Source organism: Pavona decussata, unplaced genomic scaffold (genome assembly GCF_977016875.1).
Source record: "Pavona decussata unplaced genomic scaffold, jaPavDecu1.1 SCAFFOLD_21, whole genome shotgun sequence".
NCBI lineage: Eukaryota > Metazoa > Cnidaria > Anthozoa > Scleractinia > Agariciidae > Pavona > Pavona decussata.
The window spans coordinates 245,716-269,804 of NW_028145444.1; the positions used below are offsets into that span (position 1 = coordinate 245,716).

The window sequence follows — 24,089 nt, forward strand, 5'->3', positions numbered from 1 at the left end:
AGGTATCGTAGAAGGATGGATATTGCGTTTCACCATTTTATCAACCGTTTTAGGAATACGTTTTTTTAAATTAGACTTTCTTATTGAAAAGCACCCTTAGGTAATGATCTGAAGGGTGAATTTCGAGGGACCAGGACAACACACTGCACAATAGACTTGCCTCATGTGGTCTTCTTATGCGACGAAAGACTGACAGAGGAGCGACGAAGTCGTGACTTCGAGAAAGGCTAACTGGACACACAAATTACGTTAATTTCTTTTGTTTGAATCCTTCATAAGATTCTTAAGATTAAGATAAAATTTGATGTAAACGTCAGTTCCAATTCTCTAATGCAGCCGCAGCCAGTGGTGGAATTTTCAAGTTCTCGGACTTTCTTCCTTTCGGCACAAGACATGAAGAAGCACATTCTTATTCCTGTAAGGAGTATTTCCTGCGGCTAATAATTAACGTCTCTGTTCTTAATTTCGTGGTAGTTTAATAAGAATTTCTACATCTAAACAGACAAATCAAGAAATAAACTAATGCAACAATAGCGAAGAAAAATAAAATTTATTTGTTTTCGTTACACGGATACAAACAAAATAATGCATGGTAAATAAACTTAAATTAACTTCAACAGACTGACTCAGATTAACACATTCAGTGACTGTTGTTTATATTGTGTTGAGATTTGAAGGGGTTGACATTTCTGATGACTGCCAAAATTTCTCTGTTCATTCTTGATATATAACACGAGATACATAGACACTGTCAGTAATGATTCATTATAAATGTTTTATACATCTCGGTACACTATTTTTGTGTTAACTGGAGCAAGTCTAGATTTTTATGAATCGGGGAATGGAGTGGAGATGAGCTGTGAGTCCGTATGGATCTCTGAAATAGTAGCTGTAAAATTATGTTTCTGTATTTTCAACTTCTCGTGGATGAGGGGGTTGCATTATTCTCAACCCTCTTCTTGGATTCGCCCCCTTTATCGTCTGAAATAGGCTTCTACACATTCCATCACATGACCCATTACTTCAAAAACTTATTAATAATTCATAAGCCCATTGACCTATCAAATGATCGATAAAACATCTCGTGCAGTGGTTTTAAGACCTGATAAAACCTCCTCCTTATTAGTATACGGTGTTTTATGTTTTCTCGTATGCTAATTTCCAACGTTCACAAAAGCATCATTGTTATGAACTCTCTTGACACACGCTTTTCCAGGAATGTTTTTGAAGCCGTTCAAAAAACCTCGCAGCACGTGTTTTACCGGGTCTAAAACCACTCGGCTGCGCCTCGTGGTTTTAAATCCCGATAAAGCACTGATGGTCGTGTTTTAAACATTACATAAATACCTATGTTCCTTCAAAAAGAGACCATATCTAGATAGTATTTCATGTAGTGAGGAGCACCTTAGGTCCAGACTCACGAAGTTCAATTCCTCTTGCCTTCGCTAATGATACTATAGGATATTTACAAAAAAAATCAATGTACACAGTGTTTTTAATTCAGGGTAAAGTCCATTCCTTTTTAACGGGTCACAGCGAGCTAGTGGGTGCGCGTGTCGGCCGATTTTTATGCTCTAAACTCCGTACTGACCTCTTTGTAAGCTGAGAAACCTATATTGACCTATTTACCACTCATTACAGTTTTTCTGACATATGGGGTTCTTGAAGTGACACTTCGTTATTTTCTTCCTTTTCTTGGAAAGAAGACCTCTTGATGACTTAACACTTGATAGTTGCTATAAGCTGAGATGAACAAAAAAATAAAGGAATTATGCAGTTGATCAGGGCATACAGTAGGCCAATCTTATGCGTAACTGGCCATTGCGCATATGCCACACATGATATTCCAACCTAGCAGTATGCAGGATGTTTGTCCCATGAACCTAGTTTAACGGCCTTAGCTCCCACGAGTCTCCTGTAGCTCAGTGGAAGAGCTTCCGAACTTGTAATCGGAAGATCTTAGGTTCAACTGATAGGAGCACTCGCATTTATTTTTTCCCCGAGTATGCCTGTATCACTCACTGAATAATAGATCATTCTCATACCTTTCCCTATATTCAGAGAGTTACTGCAGATTCTAGAAGTATGAAGTACACATGTGTTTCATGAACCTAGTGAATGATCTAGCTAGCCACAAATCTCCCTGGAACTTAGTGCTCAGAACACCTGACCGGTGCGAGGAGTGCCAGGGGTTTTGACATTTCAGTAGGGACTTTTTGTATTCCCATGCATTTGACAAACTGGTTGCGTCATTCTTCATATCATCTTATAAGATATAAGAGCTTCCGAATACTTCAAAGTTTCTGAATGAATACGATTGTAGGCCCAGTTGCATATAGCAACTTGAAGGTCCGAAGAGACTTCCCTGCAATCCGAAGGGTTTTGTCACGGGCTATCACGACTTACTTTGCCGAAAGACAACCAGAAGCTGACAGGAAACACAAGAGAGAGCGGGAAAATTTCCAGAACATTAACGCAAGAAGCAGGTGCAGAAAATTATTGCCCTATAATACTTAAAATTAATTTATGATTTATATGAATAACTTACATTGACTATCGCCTGCGATTCCATCAAAGATGACATTTCTATGACGAGCTCGTTGATTTTGGGAGGCTGAAAAACAAAATATTTTAATTAAGAAAAGATTATACTATGAAGATGAACTCACGCTTTCGGAGGATTAGGTCATTTTAGGCCCGAAAAAAGGCCACCCAGGGATCTTGGCAAGTGTACATCAGATTGTGAACGTAGGCAATAAAATGCCTTTTTCATAATCTAGTTAACTCAAATCACGTGAGATCAAACTGTGTTTGTTCATACAAACGTTCCTCCAAAGCCCCTAGAACAATATGAAAATCAGACAAAACGCTGAAAGTTTCTCGTCAGGTGTCACTAAGCTCATTAAAGTTAAAAACAACATATCATTTTATTGTTTGCATTTCCGATCAACTGCTTCAACATTCCTATTAAAAATTGAACGTATACATCAAACAATAACATACGCCACGTTTCATACCTAAATACTTGTCTCCGAAGCCCCACTCTTTAGCCTTTTCTGTAGGCTTGGAAGTAGGTTGAAAAGCTACAGGAGGTGGTTTTGTTGTTCCTGGAGGAGGTGCAGGCTTTGGTGGAGGTGTCGTAAATAAATGTGGCTGAGGGGGTTGCGTCGTCTGAGGTGGGGTTGTTACCACAAGAGAGTTCAGCAATGGTCCTAAAGGAATGTTAAGCAAGTCACTTGATACAGTCTTGTTACTAGATGCTGGAGCTGTTGGTATCGCTGGAGCAGGGGTGGTGGAAGGCGGTTCCAAGGGGGAGCTGGATATCAACGTAATGTTGCTAAATGTAGAATTTTCAAGCTCCCAGCCAGGTAGCGTGATGTTCTCTGGAATCCTTATAATAGGCGACTCGGTCACGTCTTCTTCTGTATCTGTAGTATTCAGAGCAGGTGGAAAAACCGCACTGTTTTCGGTGCTTGTTGTAGTCTGGTTGGAAATTACTGATGGAGTTGTGATGCTTTCGGGATGGAAAGAAACTGGGAGCTCAGGAGGACTGGCGTTAAGTGCCGATGTTGCGTTTATCTGTTGAGAAGATGAGTTACTAACAACAGAAGGGTTCGACTTCCCATCTTGGACCGCATCTGGTGACAAAGGGAACGACGGAGGAGGCAGGAACAAGACTGTGTCTTTTTCTGGAGGACTTGCAATGATGTACGACGCATTTTCGTATGCCGTGTCTAGTTTTGGAAATGACGGGTATTCATCATGAGCTGGAGATGACGTTTCTGAATTTTCTTTTCTGCCTAAGCTTGATGAAGATGTATTGGACTCATGAGTGGAGGTAGTCGATTCTGATGCTGGTGGGAATGGAGGAGAGGATGACACACCAGAGATGACACCTGAATCTTGAGCTGGAGCTGGAGCTGGGGCTAGAGATGGTGCTGTTGCTGCAACTGGAGCTGGAGCTGGTGCTGGAGGTGGAACAGCTGCTTGGTAGGAGCTGGCTACAGGCTGTGGCTTAGACGATTGTGCTGATGAAGAAAACGTTTGGTTGGCAGGGTAGCCATTATTGGTGGTTATCGGTTGCAAAGCTGGAGAGGGGGAGGCGTATGCGGCTGGTGAGGGTGATCCGTTGGCCTGGTTTGTGGCAGGATATGGCGGACTTGCAGGATAGCCATAATAGTTATATGCCTGTTGATATGTAGATAACGGCGCTGCTGCTTGGTAGGGGGCTGGTGGTGTTTTGTTAGAGGGATAATTATAGGAGGTGACTGCTGGCTGCGGAGCTGGTTGGAAGGCAGGTGTGTGTGGTGCAGAATTAACCGTTGCTGGGGCTGCTGTTGAAGGTGGAGCCGGAGAACTGCTACCACCTGATAAGGAGACATCACGAGAAGCGGATGTACTGTTAATTATCTTGTAAGAAATTGGTGAATTGGGGACTGGTTTGGTTTTCGAAACGTCACCCGTGGCCATAGCTTCCGGTCCACCCACGTTATACACCGGAACACTATCTACATGTGCATGTTCATACGAAGATTTGTTCCCTGTTACAGTGGAGCTTCTGTTGTTGGTGACCTTTGGAGCATTTGGTGTCTCTTTGTTGTAGCTGGTAACATAATAGACGGGATATCCATTGGTCTGATTTTTTATTGATGTGTTTACTGATGGAGGAGCAGAGACTGAAGAGATGTTTGAAGTTATTTTGGCTTCCGGCGTATTATATTTTTCTTCCTCAAAACCGACATAATAAACTGGATAGCCGCCATTGTTGCCGCCTTGTGACGCGGCATATAGTGATGGTGATGATGAAACTGATGAATTAAGGTTTGCGTTTGAACTGGTCTGGGAATATTGTTGTTGTGCGCTTGGTTCTTCGGGGTTTGATATGTAATACATAGGATAGCTATCTGCTGTTGAGTTTGATGTGGCTGCAGCTGTTACGTTATGTGTGCCTGCTGATTGGTTTACCAGTACCACTGACACTGGATTAACGCCGTTGGAATAGGCATTGTTTCCAGATATAGTAGATGACTGATTGACCTCTGATGATGGCATTGTAGAAGTCGAAACACCGGTCTTTTCAGTTGATGCTAAAGATGCCTGCGTGGATGGATAGCTAGATTCTGATAACTGTGGTGCAGCTGCCACTAATGCTGCAGATCCGGTGTTCATGTAGGAGTTGTCTTCAGGTCTAAGGGATGCTTGCTCGGATGGATAGCTGGATTGCACTGGGCTGACAACTTGAGCACTTGCTTGGGTTGCTAGTTGCTGTTGTCCACCTGGCACTGTTGAAGGTACTCCGGGATTGCTGTTCCAACCAGCTGAGGTCGAGGTTTCTGTTTTAAGAAATGGTATCGGTTCATCAAATGTGGCTCTCGCATGCATATGTTTGTGGTGGGCCACTTTTTGGTAATAAGGATGGATATTCGTCTGAAGCCCATTTTGTTTGTTTTGTTTTGTCAAGTTTGCATGTTATAGGATAATATTCGAGTTCTAAAGACGCCTCTAGATCTGGCCGTGGATAATGTAGCGTAGATGTTCTGTCAGTGAAATTAGTTAAACCAGGTACTTACGGGATCCTGTTTGTGATCCTGCATTTTGACTTGAAAGGTATTGCGATGTAGAGTTTGTGTATCCTGGATACCCAGGGTATCCTGGAGAAAAAGATTAGTAAAAGAAAAAGTTAACGAAGGACTCCATTTTGATATGTGTAACCACAAGATCATTGAGAATTGTATCTGTCCCTGTTGGAGTAAGATCAAAGGCACATAACGTAGTTGTAAAGCTTACTTGGGATTCTTGGCAGTTAGCAGAGGCTTGGACGAACAGCTTAACAGTGATTATAAAAACGATGTTTTAATATCTCTCTACGCATTCGTGCCACTAAATAGAAACAGTGATTTAAAGCGGCTTAGTTACTTAACTTGGTCGGAAAATAATATGTCATCATCATCTAAGCACTCAGAGAACTAAACCTAAAGGAAACGCACTAGAAGTGGTTGAAGCTGAGTCAAACTGGGTTGTGCAGCTGAAATTTACACCAGTTAAGAGACGTCCAGAATTACAGAAAATCATTCTCAAAAAATAAAAAAATGTAACGCAAAAAGATGACATAAGTTTAAATCAGGGCGATACAAAATAAAGAAAACTTGCAAAAGTCACCTTCATAAGCAACCTGTCTTCTATGGAGTCTTGACCGGAGCTCTGAAAACACAGATAAAATACCACAGATAGAAATAGTTCAGTGGGAGTACAAGTAAATACCTTCATCAGTTCGGTTGTATGTTTTTGCGATATTGCATGCATCTAAGACCCTGCAAGTAAACTTACTTGTTAAGTTCAGGCACAGGTACACATTTGTAGAAGTTGCAAATACTGTTTAAACCAATATGGCAATCGAAAAAATACTCTTTTTTATTTTTAAGCGATTAAAATAACTGGCTAAATTGAGAAAGGCTGAATAGTTTTTCGAGATTTAAAGGCAATTTGCATCGATTCGTTCTGTAAGTTTCTGCAGGTTTTCAAATGATACTTTAGTGGACAAAGTACGTATGTGAATAGTGCTATCTCTGACAATAACGCATCAAGCAATAAGACGTACAAAAATCCCACATATTTACCTCTTGAAACACGAACATCTATCGGAGCTGAAAATATAAAAAAAGCAATGATATCAGATTTGTCAGCGTGTGGTTCATTTCATCTACGTGAGACATGTGATCGCATCACTGAGAACAAGTTAAGAGGATAACGGGTTACGTGGAAAAGGCTTTCTTCTGCATGTTTTACGTTAAACAATGTAAAAGGCGTCGGTTAAAGTTGTATTGTAGGGCTCTATCTATCAAATGGAGCCACGTTTTAGATAGAAATGGTATGAGGATCAATGTCAATCACAAGCGTCTTTTAACCCGTTCTGTTAATCCTTTCAAGAAAGCGCCTGAGCAAAATTCTTCAACAACAATTTAACTGACGCAACAATTGCACAATTCATTGATTACTTACCAGGATAAACCAGTGACAAAACGCTAGCTACAGAAATAAGGAACAGCGGTCTCATTTCTTCCCTTTCCTCTTTCGAGGTTAACCTGTGTTAAGGCAAAGATAATGCAATATCATCTTCACTTGCTGGCCATCTTAAAAAAATCACTTTCCATCAATTTGTGGTCGTAAACGTTTCGAAGAAAGAGAAAAACTTTTGTAACACCCAAAACTGTTTCGCCAGATTTTGCTAGTGTTAACGTAACTGACTGAAACAAGCGAAGAAAGTTCTCGCTTTCTTTTACGAAGTAAGGACTCAAAATATTCAACATGTTTTCATGGAGCTATGATAAATGGTTGCAACTAATCAGAGTGAGTCTGTTAATCTCGTTTATTTCGCAAAAATCACTTAATATGAGGTTATCACCACATGTTTAGAGCCGCGTTCAGGTGGTACGGACAAACATAGATAAACAACCTGTTTTTATCAATGACGAGCAGGTTAAGTTGTATCTAGCTTTTTGCTTGAGTTCACATACGGTTTAAGAACGTTTATAAGCTGTAACCGTCAGGAGAAGTTAAGTAAAAGAATTTTCATCTTTCTGGCTTATCGCGTACCGAGGCCATTTGCTGTAATGTCCAGTGGCCCCTGTGCTTATTTAAACTCCAACACGAAAGGTTTGATTTTAACTGGATAATTTCTCTACAGCGGAAGCATAAATTACAGTCTACCTGAACATGCTCATTCCTGGTAATTCAGATTTTAGCGATTGTTGTAGGGTGTTAAGACATCTTGAATTTGTTTAGAAAGGCCTCGATACTGCATGTCGCAGTATCGAAGTCTGAACCCAGTCTGAAGGTATACGACAGAGGCCTTTTTGGGGGAGACCGAAATTATGAGCACGCAACAAGTAGGACAAGTGTGCCTCTCCAACTTGTATGGAAAAAATGGAATAAAAGTGAAATGCTATTAACTTAATGGAAACCTCGGTGTGAGAATATATTAAAGTTTGTTGACTAATGTTGTCTGTCGATGATCTGTTATGAGTTCTTGTAGTACTGGGCTCAACTTAAACGTCTCAGGTATGTCGTTTCTAAAGAGCGAAATTCAAACGCAAAAAATTCTGGCAAAATTGTATCGAAATGAACGACGTAAATACAATCTGCTGTGAGAGGTGAATGATCAAAAAGTCGAACAGGGTGCATTTTGGATTGTTATCTTTAACTTGAATTGTATGCGACGTGATTGATATGCGACAGATAAATTTTGGTTTACTTGTCGCGTCTACATAAAAATATAAGGAGGGAAAAAGGTATATTTCAAATTTTTTCGATGGATATTATATCGATCGTTAAACTACTTCTCTTGTAAATTCGTGAGACAGCGCGTTGAAGTCGGCAGAATTAAAAACAACAACTTAACAGGATAGCAACACATCTCTGTCATTTTTCCCCGACGGATGGTATAGTCAATTCAATATTTTGAGTTATTGACCGGAGTCAAAATGCTTGATATATTTATAGCTGGTAGTCTTAATACGACAAAAAGTATTGAAGAAACTACGGAAAACTTCAAATCGTAAGAGCAGAGCAAATTGACTACCCGAAAGCAGTTTGAAAATTTTCTACTTTAATCTAATTTATCAACTGGTGGCTTACCTCGGACAATCGTTGTATTTTTTCCCTCTAACCACACTCCTTCGTCGAAAACTTTTCCTAAATCAATAAATCCGCAACTGACAACAATTACGTAAAGCAAAGTAACGTCGAAAAATCCTTGATCTTTGAAGAGATTACAGCTGATTTCAAGTGAAAAATCCTGTTTCGAAATCAAAGGAATGAAGGAAATTTCAACAGTGGCTTTCAACAGGTGGTACGCGTCACCAGCACTTGATCTATGACGTCACGACCCGATGTCCACAGCTTGATCAAGCGAGCCAAAATGGATAATCTTTGATGAGATAAGGCTGGAATAATTTAATTTTCGAAACAAAACAGATATTTTATAGTTAAATGGATCTCTGCAAACAATAATGTTTTTATTATAGCCATGTTTGTTATCGCCTACCGATGTATCTTACAAACCCGTCTACAGGGGCCTGGTTATCAACTGATTGGTGTAGCTTAAAACTGTTGTTATAGGTGATGTTTCTCGGCGACGATTTTCGGCGAAAAACCGCCTAGGTTTGATTCTCAACGACGATTTTTAGCGCTACGGTAATATTGCGCAGAAATTTGATACCATGTAACAAGGACAAGTAGACGACTTCTATGAAGCTTTTACGCTACGAGAAAGTTACAAATTTTTGAATCGGTTTCAAAGATTGTACTTGCTGACAGGGCCGTGTTGCTGAAATCATCTGCACACCCTCGCTCGCCAATTTACGGTATCAACTTTTCGTACAACATTGTTGCGTTAACCATCATCGCTGCTAATTTCTGCATGAAAAATTCACTAAGGGTTGAGGGGATGATTCGCTAAAAATGGTTTCTAATCGTTGTCTTTAAGATCAGCTTACTATGTGGTTATTTCCGGCATTAGAATACGGTTAATGGTCCTGATTTTAAAAACGTTAATCTTCATTCGTACATTGGAAAACTATGGATGCATTTGGAATCATAAAATTAATTAGTGTACGATTTCGGTTACAGCATTTCCCAATTCTAAGTATTTCAATAATACACATTAATTTTTATTCCCAAATGTAAAAAAATAACACACTACAGCATGGGTTTCATTCATTAAAGAATCAGCAATAAGCGGATTTCTCCTAGTTGTAACATCTTCCACAGGGAAAGACAATAAATTACCGTGGTTCGGAAGGGTCGTCAAGACATAAAAAAAAAGTGAATAATAAATTCAGGAAGATATGGGTGATTTTAACCAAACAGATACAATGATGCAACGTTTTATTTTCTCATTGTTTATTTTTATAAATAAATGTACTGATTAAATAGGCTACGCTTATTTAAATAAATGTCAGCGTCTTATAAAAAGCAAGGCAGCGGTTAACACAATATATTTTCAAAGAAAATTTGATTATAAAACGACAGAATTCATCAACACTTCCACATTTAGGGGGCTTACCATCAAATCAAAACATCTGTTTGGAAATCTCAGGCACAAGCATTAAATGATCTAAATTTATCTTACGAAGGAAAAAAACAACAACAACAGCATCAACCCAGACGTTGGCCAGTCAGCACAGAAACTTTACGACATCACATTCGTTGAAAAATGGTATGCACCCCATTATACAATATACAAATACTAAAATCAACTCGTAAAGTTCGCAAATACACATTATCACGTTATAATTTGCCAACCACAACGTTAAAACACAACATTGTACGTAACTTCAGTTTAATAAGCACTAAACTCAATTTATGTTATTAAGAATTCAGTGCAACTGTACACGGATCACTAAAGGGACCAGCTCGCTCTGTTTCATCTACCGCACGAACAGAGAAAAAATACTTGCTTCCGGTGGAGAACTGCGTCAACGTGCAAGCCATAGGAAGGGGAAGGGCTTTTACAATACCAATCTTCTTCCATTTGATGGGCTGTCCATTTGTTTCGGTAACATCCTGACACGCAAAGAGTTCATAATTATCGATTTTGATCGATGCTTCGTCATACTCCATGTTCCAGGAAAGGACAATGCCACTGCTCATTACGGCAATAGAAGCCGACGGTTTAGGGAGTGGTTTCTGCAAATTTGTTTGGTTTACCGCTAACGGATTTGTGTTGGACGGATGGCTAAGTGTGGCCGAGTGTGGAACACTTGTTTTTTGGGCATCTCGAGCGTGTTTGTCATTTGGAGGAGCGCTCGAAGAGATTCCAGGAGATTGAATAGGTGGTCTGTAAAGCGACTGTAGAGTAATGCGATGATTTCCAATCTCACTCGCATTCAAGCGCTGCTGGCTTTGGAGCGATTGTTGCTGCTCCTGAATTGCACGAGCCGGTTGGGGTTGCCTACGAGGTTGAAACTCTCGTTCTTGGTGGTTCTTCGGCTGTAACCATTGCTCTGGCGACGGTCGAATCGGTCGATACCCGGATTGAGGGACGCCTTCGTTGCGGGAAGTTTGATTAAGACCCGCCTCTTGCTGTACTGTTTGCATCTGTATGGTCTGTATTTCCGTGGAAGAGGGCTGCCTCGTATATGCTACTCTCGCTGGCTCACGCCGAAGTCCTCCTGAAAGGGGCACTCCATCAGTCGAGATAGTGCTCTGAAGGGACGGAGTTTGGGATCCCTGGCTGGTTTGTGGATTGGAAGGTTGATTCCGAGATTGCAGTTGTTGTTGTTGTTGCAATCTTTGTCGATGAAGCAAATACTCAGGTGAAGGCAATGAAAATCTGTACCCAGATGGTAGAACGTCCTCATCTATATGCTTTTTTCGAGCGGTTACCAAAATGCTTTGTCGACTGCTTTGGGCATCCGGTTGAGGTTGTTTATTGTTTGATGCCGCACTAGTGGGCACTTCTTTAGGGACCAAAGAACCTTCTAGATCAGTTGTCATGTGGTTTTGAATACTAGCGGGATTTTGAAGCTGTCGAGAATGTTCAGATGGGAAGTCAGATTCCCCACGGTAGCTACCATTTGCAGTCACGTTCACGGTAGAAACTGTCTCTTGCCTTTTTGAGATTTCACTTTGTTGTCCGCCATTCGTTGCTGGAACGGATGATGACAGCTGATTATTGCGAGAATGACCCGTAAGGTTATTTATGTGTTCATGGATTAGAAAGTTTGATCGTGCATTTCTAACGTTACTGAGAGATCCTTGTTGAGGGGTGATAGATGGAGGCAAGGCATAATTTTGACTTTTACCAGCTGAGTTAACAAACGTTGTTCCGTGAAGCCTAGGGATGTTACCGAGGCTTCTTGCATTGGAACTCGCCAAAGAAGGAGCTGGATTTGACGTTGCGTTTTGTTGTGAATGGGACAGTGTCAGCTGTCCTAACGAGAACGCAGGATTTTGAGAGGCACTTGATGAACGGGTTCTTTGCTGTGAGGTGTAAACTTGACTTGAAGACGGTACGAAACTATGAGAGTTTTGCTGCAACTGCTGTTTTTGCGCAGAAGAAGGATCTGTTTGTCGTGGCCCCGATTTTAAGACCTGATCTTGTCTCACCTGACTTGATGGCCCGGAGGATGGAGGTTCTTGTGGTTTTTGCTGCTGATTTACCACTCGCTGATAGTGTTGCTGTTGCTGAATTTGTTGCCGCAGTTGTAATTGCTGTAAGAGAGACACTGTTGTCTCAGTTGGAGTTTGCAGACGTGGTACTGGTGGAGTCGATGATTTAGGAATACGTTGCAGCTGCTGTTGCTGCTGTCGCTCCTGAAGAAGTCGCCTCTGTTGTAGTAACTTTTCCTGGTTTTGACGTATCCTCTCCAAGGATGAGTTAGTTTGAGAAGGCAACTGAGTTTGAAATGCAACCCCGGTGGACGATTTTGTTTGCTCAGCTGTTTGAGATTGCTCAAGCGTCTTTTGTAGTAACGGTTTAGACAGCTGCGCAGTTCTTATTTGTGAAGACCTGGTTTCACTTTCTGGCTCATTACTTTCGTTTTGATTCATTGTAACTTGTACAGGTCTAGGATTTACTGAGAACACCACGGCAGTTGTAGCTGCTGTCGACCCAGTTGTAACGTGTACAGGCCTAGGGTTTACTGAGAGTACTACAGCAGTTGTAGCTGCTGCCGACCCAGTCGTTTGCGGCGGATGATACGATTGTTGAAGACTTGTTTTGTGTGCAACATGATCGAATCTTGGGGTGGCAACGTTTGTTGTATTAGAGCTGGAAGAGGATATCAATAAAGGTTCTTTGACACCAATCGTCTCTCCAGCAGTCGTCATCACCACAAAAGGCTTTGGATGAGGTACTGGTATAACTGGACTGCCAGGAACTCCACTTCCCAGGCTCTAACAGTAACGCAAAAAAGAGTCTCACTATTAATCTTACAGTAGGCTATATAACAGACATACCTTTGTGGATAATGTAAGTCGCATTGAATGTGTCGCCGAAACAGCAGGGACCAAAAAAGTTCCCATACTGATTTAACGTTGTAATTGAAGGAATACAAGGGAAAGAAATAGGCAGAACGAAACTTTACATACAGGTAGACCTACACTGACAATCTAAAAGACTTGATCCAAAGCAGATCCGGTCCAGGTTTACCTTAATACTGCTATGAATATTGGGTTCAGCTTTTTAAATGTAAAACGGTTGATGGACAAGCAAACCAACAAAACATAAGGCCGATTTTCAATTAGCCCGGAAATAATTTAACATACCCATGGTCTGATCCATGATCTAATTTTCAACGTGGTGAATGCGATAAGTTATAAATAACGTTTAGACGCGAACTTTGTAGTCTTTATAGGCTCGTTCAAGTTCAATTAATCACATAGAATTAAAATGGACCCAGGAAAACGTTTTGTTTTGTATTGATGTTAATAATCTAAGGGGGTACCTTTGGCTATAAAATTAGGCTTCGTGAAATATGATATGAGTTTTTTGCATGGGTGAGGTAATTAAGAAGGCATTGGTATTTTACCAGGTCATTTTCAACTTGGATGCCACGGGATGTCTTCGAGACCTTTTTCTAAAAACATGAAAAAAAAGAAAAGAAGAGAAAGAAGAAAATGTAAGTCATATGTTAAGCTGTTAACGTGCGCTCAAACCACATGCAACGAACTCACCTTTTCAAGCGCTGCTATAGATTTATTAAAATTGCCAAACAGCTTTCTTGCATTCCACTGCAATTCCCTGTTCTCTCTTTCTAAATCTCGTATACGATTCTGAAGATGTATTGAATTGGCCGCCACAGCTTCTTCAACCATCTTGGTACGTTGCTCGATGATCTCTTTCAGCACCTGAAATTTCAAGGAAGGATAAAATACGTAAGCACATACATAGGAACGCAGAGTTCCTTGCAGAGTACGACTCGATTAATTCATAGCAAGATCGAGACAATGAGGAAAAAGGCGTCCCACTCGGTTCAAAAGAGTCTAACAGCTGTTGATTAGACAGACTTCTCTTGGATGAAGCAACGAGAAGTCGTACCACTACGCCCTGTTTGAGATGCTAGTCCAAGCTCATCGCAGAGTTACGTTACCCCAAGATTTTGCTATGTTGTCCTATCGATCAACGGTACCCATTTACACACATGGAGGAGGGAAACTGTGTGGAGCAAAATTGTCCTCGAAAATATATACGAAAGGAGACACCATAACCCGGTATGGGTCACCGGCTCTCAAATCGAAAGTCCAATGCGCCGTTCTTCACGCCTGAACCAGGCGTGAAGAACGGCTCAACGGATCAAAATGCAATCAGCCGAACTTAACTATTCAAACGCCGAACTTCACATGAACTTAACTCATGTTCATCAGTTGAATTGAATATGGCCCATGTGAAGTACGGCGTTTGACCCAGGCCTGGCAGTTTAAAGCAAAACACGTCATTTTTTTTTATAATGAAACCAGTCATTACAGCAGAACCTTTTTACCGCGACTGACAAAGAAAGTCATGCCTACATTTCTAGTTTTGGTTGGGTTATTAGCGCGTCATTTGCGTTTGTTGTGATGTGACTAAGAATCGCCCTGAAGAAAAAAAAAAGCCGTTCAATGGATTTACCTCTTTAAAGGTCTGCATATCTGCAGCTGTTTGCTTGTTTATTTCCTCATCGTCGTCTTGGGGTTTGGCATTCTCAAGAGATGACGTTTTTACTTCCTTTGTGTCATTTTGAATCAGAGTCAAAGCTTGAAAATAAAGGAAATAAGGGATAAGTTCCACTTTTATGTTTTGACGTTTGTTGTTTGTCACACGTTGTAAACTGTCCTCAGTTTGACAAGAATAGCAACAAGTTTTGTTTGACAAACATAAACTGGAGTGAGAGGTAAGCATTGTCTGACATCCACTGCAGTTGACTACATGTGTGCATAAATGATGGCTACAGAGAATTAACTCTGCGGTGTATGTTAAAGTGCTTAAGTCAAGAAATGAAATCCCTACTGAACGTTAGCCCTAGTAAGAAAATGGGAGATCCCACGAGGCAAAGAAAAAAATCTCCGACCTCGGCGGGAGTCGAACCCACGACCTCCGTTGCTCTATCGACTGCGCTACGACGCCAGACGGGGGCAAGTCGATGGTGGTTACCATGGTAATTGCGGCAATGTGAATGTGAAGGGTACAAATGAATATTGTGCTGCCAGCACTAAGGAAACAAATGATACAAAAACTCTGCACAAAATAGGGCGAAAAAAAGGTTATTCTCGAAGGGGTGAGCTCGTACAATTTGCGTCACTTTCACTTCAGCGCCTGCTACACATATGCCACCCGCCAGATAAACTAATGTTTAACTAGCGTGACGATGAGCGTGGCTATGTTATGTATTGACATTTTTCCTGTCATCGTCACGAGATAACTTTAACATGTTTAAAAAGTGACGTCTCTGCCACATGGCGGAGCCTTTCCACTCGATACGATCAGTCTCGCACACGTTAAATACACGGCAAGTTCACTTACACCAACAACTACCAACAACTACTAAAGGCAGCAACAGCTTGTCTGAAACTAATTAAATCTGGCGTGACTCCCCACGTACAAGTAATTACTTAATTTTTTTTTTTTATCCACGCATAGGCCGTGCACGTGCTAAGAATTTAAGGTATTACATTACATAAGAAAAATATATAGATGTATGTATAGATATGCATGCCTAATATAACAATTCTAAACTACATTTTCCTATGGTAAACCTATGGAAACTAAGATGGGAGAAAGAAGCCGTAATATGGTGTTAGTATGATGTTGCGTTACCGAACGAAAACCCGGATCAGGTCCGAGGCGAGTAACCCGAGATGAAAAAACTGGGTATTACTAGAGCCAGCGGTCACCATAGCGACAACCGACTAAAAAAAGAAAAACAATTTAGGACTGAAATTTTAAGGATGGAGTGGCCTACGGTTAATGGTAATAGCGAAAAGTGAATCACGAGTGTCGTAACTTACTCTGTTTGGAATCTTTATCTCCTGCTTCCTTGATTCCATTCTCCTCTGTTATCCTTTTGTTTTTGTCATCACTGTTGCAAGACCCATTCACTATTTCCCTTTTATTTCCTGCACCCATCACTCCATTAACTTTACTTGCTTCGGTGGTTTCGTTCTTTGCTTTGTCAGGAGCAACCGGCTTTCCACATACTTTTGTAATCCGGCGCAATCTCTCGATGACGTCTTGATTTATATTTAGTCTGTTTACCAGTACTCGAGGACCATTTCGTTTGCGTTCTCCTAAAGTCATAGGCCGCGGCTGGTTAGTTTTGGATCCTAAAAACAGCGAAAATATGATTTTGTGGGTGATGATAATGATGATGATGATGGTGATTATTATTATCATTATCATTATTATTATTATTATTATTATTATTATTATTATTATTATTATTATTATTATTATTATTATTATGCAGCAGTATAAAACGTATGGATGCTTAATAAAATAGCTACATGGGGCGCGCAGCGTAACCGTCATGTTGCCAAAAGGAATGTAATCCTTTCCATTATTATTATTATTATTATTATTATTATTATTATTATTATTATTATTGTTATTATTATTATTATTATAAAAGAATAATCTCTTTATTAACGCATTCCAAGCAAATTGCTATTTACAAGTTAAAAGTAAAAAAAAAACTATTAAAGCCTATTTACAATAAAAAAATAAACTATTTTCAAGCACAACAAAGCTATTTTCAAGTACAAAATCATCATCATCATCATCATCATCATCATCATCATCATTATCACCATAGGGAAGGTCTGTTTCATATCTCAAGACCATTATGCTACGAAATCTAGTCTCCCAATTCCACCCTCAGAGAATCGTTATTATTAGACATGCCTCCTCTTGTAAAATTGTCTATTACGGCTGTACGTCTAAACTCAAGGTGCTCTTGAATGTTGGACTACAAACGGCGTAAAAAACCACTTCTAAGGTGTTTTAGCCTCGTAAGCACCGCTTTCCGACTATTGACCACACCGTCTGCTACCGATCTTACATTCTGATTGGTCAATAGCCCCTTTTCCAAAATGGCAGCAACAGATCTGAATGAGTTAAAATTGAACTGAATGAAAAACTGATACCAGCGCTGGAAAGAGCACCTTTACTTTAGTAACCTTGCAACGTTTGAGCATATTAGGTGTTATATCAGCTTGGGTAATGTAAGATGAAATTTGACAAATTTACAGATGTTTGTATTACTGGGGGTATAGTCGTCATACCCCCAGTCATACAAACCTCTGTAAATTTTTCATTTTTCATCTTACATTTTCTCAGCTGATATTACACCTGATATGCTGATACTTTGCAGGGTTACTAAAGTAAAAGTGCTCTTTCTAGTGCTGGTATGCGTTTTTAATTTTAACTTATTTGAATTTTCGGCCGCCATTTTAGAGAAGGGTCTATTGGAACGGAAAACATCAGAAAGTTTTCAGATGTCAAAAAGTTGTCACGCAATATATCAAGAGTGATTCACCTTATTTGCAAGTGAACACGTTCATTGAAATCGTGTTCACCCTTTACACAGGATGAAGTCTAAATTATGATGATGTCATGTGTGGAATTAATGGTGCCGTGTGGAACCAGCCTTATGGGAGGGTAATTAGAGCTTACAATCGTTTTACAAGTTTACCTACCCGGTACATCGTGAATGTCATCTAGTTTCCTATAGAAAAGTGATACAAAATTTAAGTTAAGTTATTAAAGTTATTAAATTTAAGTTAGCATATCCCATGACATTATTTCCATTGAGCATATGCCACACTGCACATTGACATTCCAATCCTAGCAGTACGCAGGATGTTTGTCCCATGAACCTTGTTTAACGGCCTTAGCTCCCACGAGTCTCCTGTAGCTCAGAGGTCTTAGGTTCGACTCCTGATAGGAACACTCGGATTTTTTTCCGAGTATGCCTGTGTCATTTACTGATTAATACATCATTTTCAAAATTTAAGTTATATTATGTATAAGCAAACGAGTATAAGTAAATGAGGATACCTCATAAGTGGGTTTAGGGTTAGGGGGTGAGTAGAGAAAGTCGAGAAAGGCTAGGTAGGCAGCATGGAGATGATAGGCTTGAAAGATCTATGAGAATTGTCTTATGTGGCTCCGTGCTAAGCCACTGAGAAATAACAAGAGGTACGATAGGATAGGATAGGATAGGATAGGATAGGATAGGATAGGATAGGATAGGATAGGATAGGATAGGATAGGATAGGATAGGATAGGATAGGATAGGTTAGGATAGAACAGGATAAGATAAGAACTTTTTTCCAGTTTCGAGGTTATTTAGCTCTAATAAAAACTAACTGAAACAACATTGAGGATCATAACAACCTTTTTTATGTATATATGTGTTCAACACCGCCGCTATATTGGAGGAGCGAAACAACTGAAACAACAGAACGATTTTCCTTTGGGAAATAAATGTTATTCTTATGCAAATATCTTCTATTGTTTGGCACCTCCAACACGGCTGCCATAAAAACACTCCATGGACAACGTCTGAATTATGGATAAGAACTGATTGATTCCTGCTGAAAAAGTAATTATCTTGTGTATTTACTTGGGCTCTTTGTGCACCAGGCTCTATATTTGTAGTATAGGGAGCCAATCGGAGCGCAAGATAGCTGATATCCAAGGGGATGCCAAAATAATCATTCATAAATAGGCACTTTATTTTTGTAGTGTGTTTTTGAAACATTTAGTGCACAAGAAACGAAACAAAGGTTTTCAATGAGTTGCCATTGATTGAATTTTATAACAATGACACACTGCTAAAACAGAGTCGGTGCTATAGATAATAGCAATGAAACTTATGCATATATTATGAATTACACAGCAACGTATTAAATCACTCGAACATTAACATATTTACCATATTTCCTTTATTTCGATACAAACTGATAACACAAACTGCGATTGAATTGGCATCCTGATGGCAAGAAGAGAATATCTGAACAGACACAAATGCTGCCGTGCTGACCTTAATTGAAGGCGCAGAATATGCCCCCGAGCGCAACTGCAATATGGAACAATATCAAATTTGTATGTTTCATGATACTGACCTTCGTTTCTCAGGAATATCTGAATTCTCCATCCTTTCTCCGCGGCGTTGGACTACAGATTAAAGGAAAATGTTAGCTCCATTGTAAAACAGACAAGTAGATCTCTCATTAAATAATTTTCTGCATCCGGCGATCGATAATTAAGGTTCCATCTTATTTGCTATTGCACTAGTTTATACGTCAGGGCCAACTTCAATTTTTCAAACAAGAAAGCAATATTTATCGATCTAAACAGATATTCTTCTATTAGAATAGAAGAAGGCAGGGCACCATTTCAGGAATTAAATCAGACAATTCCGTTCAATATTTAATGAGAGAATTGTTGATTGCACACACCTGCCACCGACTAAAACAGGTTTTGCTTAAACCAATTCTTGTTTTTACTCTTTGCCATGGCGTTTTTCCCATACCTATCTTTCGGGTAAAGTGATTGTTCTTTGTTCGCAATTGTTTACGTTTCTCCTCGGGTGCCACAAAAGCAACAAAGAAAGATGAAAACAGGTGACTCCGATGAATATATCAGCGGGTGTATATTTGTTTTTAAACGAAATAGAAGAATCATGGTGAGTAGAAGCCTGGAAATCAGCCAATGGCGTAATCGAGTAACAACTTATTTACTAAGAAAAACTGCCCAAGGTATCACATTAACATAAGAATGAAACAGGTGCCTTTTGGCAGCAATATTATCAATGTCCCGATAAGAAATCACTAAGTTTTTAAGCGAAGGCGGCAAAAGAATATTGTCTTGATTAAAAATGACGTTCTTTGGTGACTTCTTCGATTGGTGACCTATTTGATTGACACTAGAACAGGGCGATTTTATGATGGAAGTTATTAAAATTTTATAATTTCCGACTTGCTTTACATTTTAATTAAGCCACACTTTCTATTTCCGCCTCGTCCAAATTAAGCATATTTCTTGAGTGTAAACATAGCCGGAACATTCAAGTTAGGAGACTAAATTAACGATTGAAGTCATGGAGCTTGGTAGCCGCTAAAAATATCTTTCAAAGCGAATTCGTGGTTGGTAGTCGTGGAATAATTCTGCCGCTACTTTCGCCTTTGTTGTCGAACGCGGCCAACGCGGATTGTAATGAATGCTTTAATTAGTTGGTTTGTATTAGCATAACAAATGTTGCTGGGCGTTGTGAACATGTGAATCATTTTGAAGGTCTGCTAAACGACAATAGGTTGGCAGAAATGACGTACAAAGTATTTCAAAACTTAATGTTAGATTTATCGGTAATTCCTACCAAGCCAACAGTGTTTGCAGCAGTAAAGACCAAACAAGCTATGAATGAAAATGTAAAAAACTCCTAGTTACGCCAAAAAATTAAAACAACTGTAAAAAAAAAGTAATAATAATAATTAGATGTTGAGGGCGTTTTGTGATCCTTCGAATCAATTCGTTGCTTGTCTTTGTCTTTTAGCGCTACTCCAAAGAACATAAAGGACAAGTGTTTGAATTTACTCCAGTCCTTAAGCGCAGACGAAGCGCACAAGTTTCAAAGCTTTTTTGAACGACAACAATATAATAAACTCTTCAGATTGAAAATCGTTCTTATTAAGAAGTTACACTACTGTACAAGAGTCACTGAAATACAGTAACTCCAGCTAAAATGGTTTCTTCGTTGTACATCGTCAAATCTTCATATCATGTATATAGCCAATTTGGTTTTAATGTGTTTGTTCGTTGACAAAACCCTAAAATGTGATCATTCAAATCGAAGCTGTTGTGTAGTCGTCTGTTATGGCGCTGTTTGCGAAGAATTTTCCCCGAGTAAATGCTTTTATAAAAAGTTGTGGCAATTGCGCTTTGTTTTCACTCTCTTCATTTTTCTATCTCTTCGAAAGATTAAAAACTATATACCTTTTGTGATTACCTGCCTTGTTATTATCATGAAACGTACTTAGTGCTCCAGCTTCAGTGAATATAGGCGTGTGTACATCTCGTTGGCCTTAATTCAAATTAATCCATAACACGCCAGTGAAATTTGTCACGTCCACTCGGTTGAAATACTACCTTGATTTTGAGGCTTGCGTTAACACGACAAAACTTAAAATACGTCAAGTTTCCGCCTTTAAAACGCGTAGAAATAATTTGAACATAAAGACAGCAGGTGCTTCCTGTTTCTACATTCTCGGATAATATTTTTCAATTGAACAGTAACTAAGCTTATATTCAAATATTGTAACTATAAACGCCGACAACATTATAAAACTAATTTCCCGTTATTGATGTCATTTTGGTTGATGTAAAGCTGCAATAGTTATCTCAACAATTTTCCTTTTTTGTTAAGCTATAATGCAAAATTTTGACTCCTTCTTGAAAGTATTATTCAATGTTCTTATTTCGAGCATTACAATATTTTAAAGTCTAAAACAATTTGCATTTATGTTACAATTTTCAATAAAGTTTGCGTGCAAGCCTCGATTCAGCAAAAATAAGATTTGACATATTGAACGTGACCTCCTTGAATTAACAATGAGCAAAACCAACACATTTTCAATATCACTTTCTAGTTCCTATGTACTATTTTATAGAATACGTACAACGTGAGCGCTCTGATTTATCGAACTTAATTTCCATAACTCGAAATAAAACACTCTCTTTCTCTACTTTCATATATAAGTCATAGCGTCAAATACTCGTAAAAGACTGGGGCGACAAAAACATATGTGGGAACACTTGCTTGCGGCTTCCACTTCCATAGATTATCTCTTGGGATCGTGCTCCCGTGACTTAATTGAAATTAGTGTTTCTTTTTGTACAAATACATATATATATTCAGTTAATATTGAGAGCATCTGTTCCGATACAGAAACCAATCTACTTAGTTCCAAATGGTAAAACCGGTTGCACAATAAGGAAATGAATGCTCGTGGACATGCATTTAACTGATAAAGAGATTTTCCTCTTGAAAACTGGAATCGCAGTGCCAATAATTTTAGTAAGGCACGGACGTACGTGCTCACGAGCGTAAGGACGTAATTTAACTTACGTAAGTAAATATTAACCTAAAATTGCATAAACAAAACACAGCCGGTCTATATAGTTCGGCGCTTTTCCGTTTTCTCAAGCCGTTTATTCGTCGTATTCATCAACGCATTTTAACTCAAAAATGTTTTTTGAATATTGACTTAAGAAAAGTCACGTCGCAGCTGTGAAACCCAAGACGTTATTTAGTGTGTAGGCGATAACAGCACATTTTAAAAGGCAAAGTTATGTCATCTATTCGAATAGACCTTTTTCTCTCGGCGGCCATGTTGAGTCTCAGGAGAATAAAAGTTTTTGCACGGCAAGCCTCACCCAGACGCGAATTCAGTGGGAGGCTTGCCGTGCAAAAACAAAGCTTTTTATTCTCCTGAGACTCAACATGGCCGCCGAGTGATAAAGGTCTATCAAAGGAAACCCTTTAAACAATGGATAAGGGGGGGTGGTTTCTACGAAGAAACTGCGGTGCTGCGTCGGTGGGAAGAAGAAGCGAATGTCTGGCTTATCAACAGAGTTTATCACTTAAGGTAAATTGGCCACCGTAAAGAGATTCGAGTGCTGATGTTTCGAGCGTTAGCCTCTATATAATGATTTAGTCCAGGCAGCCAACCGACCGACCAACCAAAACAAAACAAAGAAAAACATAACAAATCAATCATCCGAAAAATATTGATAAAATAAGAACACCAAATAAAAGTCACGTTCAATAAAGCCTAGTTTACACCGCAAGCTACATAATGACAAAAGAACTTTGACATGATGACATAAAGAAAAGGTCAGTTTTTTCCTCATGTCGTTGTGTTTATGTTATCATGTTCCTCTCATGTCGTATTTGTTCACGTTTTTTTTTTTTTTTTGAGTTTTTGACCTTGCCATTGTGTGGGTACAGTGAACCAGGCACCCCTTTTATTTGAATAATGACTTGGAATGATCCCTTAAGACAGCTGTTAAGATAACCTCTCTAGTCTTAAACCTTACAGCCATTACACCAGAGGGGATTTTTCTCTGAGAAAATGAGGCGCCACGTGAGTCAAATATGGCGACATTTGTCGCGCTTGTAGACGCCATTTTGTCGGCTAGGCAAATGATGATATTTACAGTGTTTGCATGGAAAGCCGATGCTTCTAAAAGAGCATAAACTTGATTAAAAAATTATGAACTGAAAATTTTAGGTTCCATGCGAGACATTTAAGTGACCAAATTAACCTGAGGGATACGGCTAGGATAGAAAGCGTCTTAGCAACGTTTTCAATTTTTCAGTGATAGGTTAGCCTTTAATGATAAATAAATATAATTCATCAACTGATTATTGTCTGTGTTAATTCATAATTGTCATCCCTTTGTATTACCTAATTATGTATTTTATCAACTGAATATTATTAATATTGTTATTACTATCTGTCGGTGGGTAAATTGTATGGAAAATTAAAAACACGATTGGGTGCTAATCAATTTGGCTAGTATCCTAATAACATCTACAGTTCATAAATTATGCAAAATTACAGATCCCATCTGGCAACAACACAGTATATTTTTTTAATGGTTTTCGGACGCGACAGAATGGCGTTGAAAACCCAATATAACCCAATATAACTGGGCAACAAATATGGAGCGTATACAGCTAATCCTTAAAGATTCAACAATAGTGTGGCGGCCATGTTGGTTTACCACAACAAAAGAAGTTAATGCGAAACCTTTTGTTGATGGTACACCAACACGGTGGCAATGACGTCACGTGCATACCTTAAAAAACAAAAACAACAAAAAGAATAAAAAATTCAAAGAACACCTAAAGTTTTCGAATATTCGACTAGTTTGTTACTTCTGGCAGATTTTTAAATAACCATTGTGCCATGAGAGTCCTTTGAAACCAATTTTTATCATGCCTCTCCTCAAATTCCGTCTGCCCGCACCACCTCAGAAAAACAGAATTGTCCCTTACGAATAAATTCATTAAGATCAGTAATGCCCCTCACGGACAGGAAAAGTA

At 39.3% G+C, this 24,089-nt stretch overlaps 2 protein-coding genes across 2 annotated transcripts; both read right to left on the minus strand.

The window, feature by feature from the left end:
- Positions 1-756: 756 nt before the first annotated feature.
- LOC146486048 (uncharacterized) lies at positions 757-8,831 on the minus strand. Its single transcript, XM_085097700.1, has 8 exons — positions 8,635-8,831; positions 7,000-7,082; positions 6,618-6,644; positions 6,160-6,201; positions 5,571-5,651; positions 3,018-5,333; positions 2,549-2,614; positions 757-1,743 (listed from the first exon to the last, which is right to left on the minus strand). Exons 2-8 carry the CDS (start codon positions 7,052-7,054, stop codon positions 1,679-1,681), a joined length of 2,652 nt encoding a protein of 883 aa, XP_084953826.1. The 5' UTR covers positions 7,055-7,082; positions 8,635-8,831; the 3' UTR covers positions 757-1,678.
- Positions 8,832-9,883: 1,052 nt separating this feature from the next.
- Positions 9,884-21,670, minus strand: LOC146486049 (uncharacterized). The gene is made up of 8 exons (XM_085097724.1): positions 20,975-21,670; positions 19,105-19,156; positions 17,674-17,702; positions 15,988-16,302; positions 14,612-14,736; positions 13,678-13,851; positions 13,533-13,580; positions 9,884-12,897 (listed from the first exon to the last, which is right to left on the minus strand). Exons 1-8 carry the CDS (start codon positions 21,003-21,005, stop codon positions 10,369-10,371), a joined length of 3,303 nt encoding a protein of 1,100 aa, XP_084953850.1. The 5' UTR covers positions 21,006-21,670; the 3' UTR covers positions 9,884-10,368.
- Positions 21,671-24,089: the final 2,419 nt, after the last annotated feature.

What these genes read in the sequence shown, in the direction of transcription:
- LOC146486048 (XM_085097700.1), bottom strand. Translation starts at nt 7,054, where the DNA reads ATGAGACCGCTGTTCCTTATTTCTGTAGCTAGCGTTTTGTCACTGGTT. An exon ending in AGATGTTCGTGTTTCAAGAG is followed by an intron (nt 6,202 to 6,617) that starts GTAAATATGTGG and finishes CTGTGTTTTCAG; the next exon opens with AGCTCCGGTCAAGACTCCAT. An exon ending in AAGACAGGTTGCTTATGAAG is followed by an intron (nt 5,652 to 6,159) that starts GTGACTTTTGCA and finishes CTTTTTCTCCAG; the next exon opens with GATACCCTGGGTATCCAGGA.
- LOC146486049 (XM_085097724.1), bottom strand. Translation starts at nt 21,005, where the DNA reads ATGATAATAACAAGGCAGGTAATCACAAAAG. An exon ending in TGACATTCACGATGTACCGG is followed by an intron (nt 16,303 to 17,673) that starts GTAGGTAAACTT and finishes CGCTGTTTTTAG; the next exon opens with GATCCAAAACTAACCAGCCG. An exon ending in ATATGCAGACCTTTAAAGAG is followed by an intron (nt 13,852 to 14,611) that starts GTAAATCCATTG and finishes TTGAAATTTCAG; the next exon opens with GTGCTGAAAGAGATCATCGA.